This window comes from Eschrichtius robustus, chromosome X (genome assembly GCF_028021215.1).
Source record: "Eschrichtius robustus isolate mEscRob2 chromosome X, mEscRob2.pri, whole genome shotgun sequence".
NCBI classification, from domain to species: Eukaryota; Metazoa; Chordata; class Mammalia; order Artiodactyla; family Eschrichtiidae; genus Eschrichtius; species Eschrichtius robustus.
In genome coordinates this window covers 64,674,602-64,680,789 of record NC_090845.1, presented here as the reverse complement: position 1 = coordinate 64,680,789, position 6,188 = coordinate 64,674,602, and the positions used below count along the sequence as shown (strand labels likewise).

General features: G+C 39.0%; 1 protein-coding gene across 1 annotated transcript; it reads left to right on the top strand.

Annotated features, from left to right (window-relative positions):
- Window positions 1-3,737: 3,737 nt before the first annotated feature.
- On the top strand, window positions 3,738-5,877 carry LOC137757373 (nucleosome assembly protein 1-like 2). The gene has a single exon (XM_068534082.1). It carries the CDS (start codon window positions 3,950-3,952, stop codon window positions 5,129-5,131), a length of 1,182 nt encoding a protein of 393 aa, XP_068390183.1. The 5' UTR covers window positions 3,738-3,949; the 3' UTR covers window positions 5,132-5,877.
- Window positions 5,878-6,188: the final 311 nt, after the last annotated feature.

Below are 6,188 nucleotides of genomic sequence, written 5' to 3'. Positions count from 1 at the left end.
GAGGCATAATTTTCCATAGTTAAATGAAAGATAAGCTAAAGCAACCTGCACTGTTTGGAAATTGGTAATTTGTATTTGTCCTTATGGAAATTTAGGGGAAGAAACTTTTTCAAGGAAAGAGCAGTAGTTATTGAATTGTTACTTCATGCCAAATAAAAAACTTTTCTAACTACTTTGTGTATAATTATAATGTGCATAAGTCATGTTTTCATTTGGAACAGTATAGTCATTGCAACTAGAACTGTAAGTTTAAACAGAAACAGTTCAATAGTGTTATTTGTGTTTCCGTCATTGCATTTGGATATCATGAGAATATGTGTCTTAGCCATCTTAATTTTCTGAAAACAAGTTTCCTTTCTCAAAGTTGAAGCCAGCTGGTAACATTTCTAGGATGATAGACGTCCAAAAATTTTAGTCTACTTGTCATCTAGAAATTAGATGATGGGCAGCGAGTGTTTTGAAATCCTTAGGGTGTGCAAGATACTTAAGCCATATTTCCAAAGAAAAAGTGTAAGCTAACTGGGGCCTGCTATGGACAGAAGACACTGAAAGTAGCAGATTATTTTACTGTGGCCAAACTACCTGAATCTCTCTGGTGAGTTGAGCTCTTTCTGCAGGGAGATGAGTTGTTTACTATTGGAAAGACTTGGGCTTCTTCTTTATTCTCCTCTAATTCATTCATTTATTCATACATTTATTTATTCATGTCTCTAATTATGCAAATTGAATATGAATTGTGAAAATATATTTAGGAAATACTAATAAATGAATAGAAAAACAAAGCATTGAAATTACTCCAAATTCCACAACTCCAGGTCTATTGTGATAGGAATTAAGACTGTTACAATAGGGGAGAGAGATCTGGCTCAACTCCAAGTACAAGAACGAGTGAGGATTTATAGCCAAGGAGCAGGTTGGAGGGGTAAGTGGATGGAAAATTACTAACAGAAGACATCAAGGATAGGAGTAATTCTTGCTAAACTGATCTAAAAGGATTCTTGCTGAAGACAGGCCAGGGTGATCAGCTATCACCTGGGGGATGGTGGGGGGGTGAGGAATTTGATCAGATATCAAGGGTAGGAGGGTTCTCTCTAAACTGGCTTAGCAAGATTCTTACTAAAATCAAACCAGGTAAGCTTGAGGACAATTTTGAAAAGGCCTAGTCAAAAAGAGGGCTTAGAGGAAATTGTCTAAAGTTTGGTCAAAGAGACTTTGTCACCTTTTACACTTTGTCTATGCAAGTTAGAGGTGTGTGTGTGTGTGGTGTGTGTGTGTACATAGGAGAGATTAGGAAAAAGAAAACAAATTTGGATTCCTAGTATATATTGGATACTTCATGGCAATGTTTAATTTTGTGTAATGTAATCAGGTATTTCCCTTTTGGTTTGAAAACTTCTTATATGGCTATAAAGCGAAATTTGCAAACAAGTCACATGAATGATTCTATCTTTTATTTTTATTCATTTATTATTATTAAATTATTCAAATCACTTAAATATCAGTGAATAATCTTTAAAATGGTAATTCTGAAGACTATTTATTGACATGGGAAGATCCTTTTGATAGGAACCTAAATGGGGAAAAAAGGCAGGTATGGAAGAGTCAATACTATGTGATCTCAATTTTTCAAAATCTCTATTTGTTATTCACACCCAAAGAGGAAAAGAAGGGAAGGCATCAATATATTCACATTAGTTCTCTCAGAATGGTGAGATTGCTAGTGGTTTTATTACCTACTACAAGCTTCTTACTTTCTAAATTTTCTAAAATGAGCTTGTATTATATTTATCAGAAGAGGAAAAATAATTTTCTAATTATAGAATTAAAAACAGAAACAAGCAATGTAGGATTCATAATTATAGAACTATGGGACTGACACATGAGCCTGAAACTTCATATGTTATTTGAACCTTCTACCTTCAGTCCATTTTAAATGAAATATGTTTTAATCAAACACAGGCACACACAGACAAATTGTAGTGGTTAAATATTTACATAATATTTACTGAGGGAAGGAACATCTTTTCTTTACTTTCTACTTAAGCTCCTTGCTCCATCCTCTACACAAAGCACCTTCTGGGACCTTCCAATTTTTGTGACTCTCTACCATAGGTCTTTTAGCCCAATGAGAAGAATTTCTTCCCTGTTTTCTTTCTCCTCCTTCTACTCCCATTTCTTCTCCTCTTCCCGTCCTCTTCTTTTCCCTCATTATTATCAAGAAAGTTTTTTAAATGGAAATTTGGTTGTGTGGAAAGTAGCACAGGCACCACATCAACTATAAAACAACCAGTCACCCATCCTTAGAAACCTATCATCTAAAAGGGAGGTTGTGTGGTAGAGTGAGAAGAAGCACTGCAATAATACAGTGTTTACAGTTTTCTAAATTAAAACACACACACACACACACACACACACACACACACACACACACACATCTAAAAACCTGGAAAGAAATACACTAACACTCTATGATTATTTCTGTGATTATGACACAAAAAACGGTTAACTGTTAAATTTGGAATATAATAACAAACACTCTTTAAAAATCAAAATCTTTAAGTTATATGTGATCAGTATTGAAGTATGGACAAGAAAAAACTAGTTGGTTTCCCTACCGTAGGAAATTTATTCCATCTTGTTAATACATTATCATGTCTTTAACTTTTTCCCTAGTGCCAAGTCATTGAATATTTCCAATTTACTCAGAATTTCAAGGCAAATGTTTTGCTTTTAGGAATATTACTTCACATTTGAGTATCCTTTTGTTTTACCTCCAAGACAGCCAGCATGGAGGGAGGGTAATTTGCAATTCAGCAGCAGTATTCTGGGATATTGATAATTCAGGTGTTAAGTGTTAACTAGTCATACATATAACTGTGGGCACTGGTCACCATAGACCCTCCTTTACCCCCATTCCATCTCATCTCGCTCTTCCCTAGTAAATGTTATCAGAGTTGATACAACTTTAAAAGAATGTGCACTGTTCATAGAGATTCTGAAAATCCAAAATTAGAAAATAAAAGAAATCTCTGGGGAGTCAACATCGCTTAAAGATCTTCATTGTTAATATTTTAGTGTTTTACCTCCTTCTCTCTTCTTCGTGTATTTGAATATAAAAGACTCTCCCCCTCCCGCCCTGCACATGTGTCCTTACAGTAGGAGATAAAATAATGTAATAATCTCAATGGGCTAAAGACATTCCTATTGTTTGTTTGTTTTTGTAATCAGTTGACATTATAGCTGCAACCTTGAGCTCTTTTGGAATTTTTTTAACTGTAATACTCGTTAAACATGGGATAAAAAGAAAGCATATACGTTTTAGAAAAGATTATTGAACAACACTCAATTAGTGGTCATCCGTATTAGATCTATTAATTTTCCATATAAGAGAGACTTGGAAGTCACGTTTCAGGCCTCTAACAACTCCCCTAGCCTGTACTTTTTGCTCTTCTAAGATAAAGTTTTCTCAGGTTTACTAAAGATCTAGGTTAGTCTCAATCTGCTCCTCCTCTACTAGATTGTCCTCAACCCCTCCAGTCTAGAAATTTTGGAGCCTTGCCGCTGGGAAGGGGTGGGGCGCTGGAAGTGTGATGGATCTAATCATTCATTGGACAAGAGCTTGTCAATCACAGCTACCCAGCAAATAAGGTGAGCTTTGAAGCAAAAAGTTTAGAGGGTCATCCTCTGAGAAATCTGCTTGAGGCACCTCCTCCTTTTGCTTAGGCAGCTAGTGAGAAAGGTCATTTAGTGGGCTGCTCGGGCTGCAGCCTTAGGCTTGCTCCGGTATTGCACCCGCCTGCCCCTCTGCTGCTTCCTCCCCCTCAGTCCAGCTTCCGCAGCAGCCTCAACCGCTTCCGTTTCTGCCTCCATCTTAGCCCCCGCCGGTGCCCACGTCTCAACCAACTGCCGTCTACTCCACTTCGGTGAGTCTTTTCCTGTGAAAAAGCTAATGATGGAAGGGCTTGGGGAACAGGGTGCAGCCGGTGAAGAAGGCCCATTAATCGGCGCGGTGGCAGCCGAATCCTCTCCACAGGCCTTGATGGGGTACTCCTTAGATGAGGACTTTACTGAGAGCCTGCCTCTGGCAGTTAAGTACCGAGTGTACGCTCTCAAAAAGCTTCAGGCCAAATCCGCAGGCCTAGAAGCCAAGTACCTGAGGGAATTTCATTCCATCGAGAGGAAATTTGCCGGCATCTATTGGCCCTTATTGGAAAAGGGACGCCAGATCATCAATGCGCTCTACGAGCCCACGAAAGAGGAGTGTGAGATGAAGTCCAAGGCCGAGGACTATGATTATAATGAGGTGGAAGATTATTCTAATGCTCAGATGCAGGGTCCGGAGGAGAATCCGGAGTATGAGGACTTGGAGGAGTATTGCGAGGAAGATTTCGAGGATGTGGAGGAGGTGTTTGGGGAGTATGGAGGAATCGAGGGACATAATGTGGACGAAGAGAAAGAGGAGCCTACAGGGATCCCCGATTTCTGGCTCACGGTTTTAAAGAACGTCGAGGAGATCTTCCCATTGATTCAGAAATATGACGAGCCCATTCTGAAACTCTTGCGAGACGTGAAAGTCAAGTTTTCAAAACCCGACGAGCCGCTCGCCTTCACTCTGGAATTTCACTTTGAACCCAACGACTACTTCATAAATGAGGTGCTGACCAAAACTTACACGCTCAAGTCTAAGCTGCATTACTCTGACCCCCACCCCTTTAGGGGATCTGCGGTGGAGCATTGCATAGGCTGCAAGATAGACTGGAAGGAGGGAAGGAACGTCACTGTGCAAACGGTCCTGAAGAAGCAGAGGCACAGGTTTTGGGGACTGATGCGCACAGTGACCCAGGAATTTCCCCAAGAGTCCTTCTTCAACTTCTTCAGTGCTCTCCGGTGGGGTCTGGATGCTGATGAAGGTGAGGAAGACGTCTTCATTGCTCACACTTTGCGCACCTTTGTCATCCCTAGAGCTGTGCTGTACTTCACAGGAGAAGCACTTGAGACCGAGCAAGAGGGGGTGATCAGGGAATGTAATGAGCTGGCTTATGACAAAGTCATTCATGAGAACGGGTTGGCTGCTGTTGAGGGTGCTAAAGGCCAAAGCCTGGACCCCCAGGCAGAAGATATTGATCGCTGAAGCAGGGAGGTTGGTGTATGTGGGCCCCCAGGTTAAGAGCCTGCCTGCGTTTACAGTAACCAAAACTTAACCATAAGTTGCTTACCGTCTTAAAGTGTTGTCTCTTCCTGGTACTCTCAGTATAAAACTATGTCCAAATATATTTAACAATGCATTCCATCTAGCACTCCAGTATTGTAAACTTTTTAAAGAAATGTAGAAGGCAGTGAATTCTCTAAGCATATGTAAACCTTGCTATTGTGAATTCATGGCTTTTGTCAGGTTGCTGTTAGTTTCTAGCCATGATAAATTACCAGAAATGATAACTGAGATATATCTGTTTGGAGATTTTTTTTTTTTCCTGGAAAAAGCAAAGTGAGATTGCCCCTGTTCCCCAGCCTTCTTGGTGAATGGGCTTTATTCTGTTTGCACTAACTGTGCCTTCAACTCTTTGTTATAGAAATGCAGCAAGTTATACTAAAATGCACTTGATTTGTAATTTGAGAAACTACTAGCATAAGAATAAATATTTGCAGCAAAATGACATTTATTGTTATTGACTGTTAACTTGTTTATAGGCTCCTGTATTTTATGTGATATAGTGATCTACTCAGAAACCCAGCTGTATTATTGTTTAACAGTGAGGTATAGTTAAAACTATTTTCCCTAAATCCATAAATTGTGCCATGTACTTCTGCAAAGTGGGGTTAAAGTATGCATTTTCTTTTCTGGAATGTTCCTCTCTTTTATGGAAATTACATGATTAGTTAAGCTTTTTCCTTATGTTTGTTCATTCTAAAATAAAGTTAATACAAATGTTAAACACTGTGTTTCTTCTGAGGGTATTGGAGTTAAGGATATGGCCTTGTCCCTTCAAGTACCAGGTGGAGGCTTTGGTTGGGAGTTATTAGCAGATCAGGTTTATCCTTTGGGTATAGTATGCACTGTTCCTAGGGCCCACTACACTTTTAAGAGTCTACAATGATGTTCTGATTTGTTTTAAAATCAGAAGAAAATGAATCTTATAATAATAACAATGTATATATAATAATCTGTCCTAGATTATTTTTGTCTTATA

Excerpts from the sequence above, each read along its gene's own strand:
- LOC137757373 (XM_068534082.1), top strand. The coding sequence starts at position 3,950 with ATGATGGAAGGGCTTGGGGAACAGGGTGCAGCCGGTGAAGAAGGCCCA.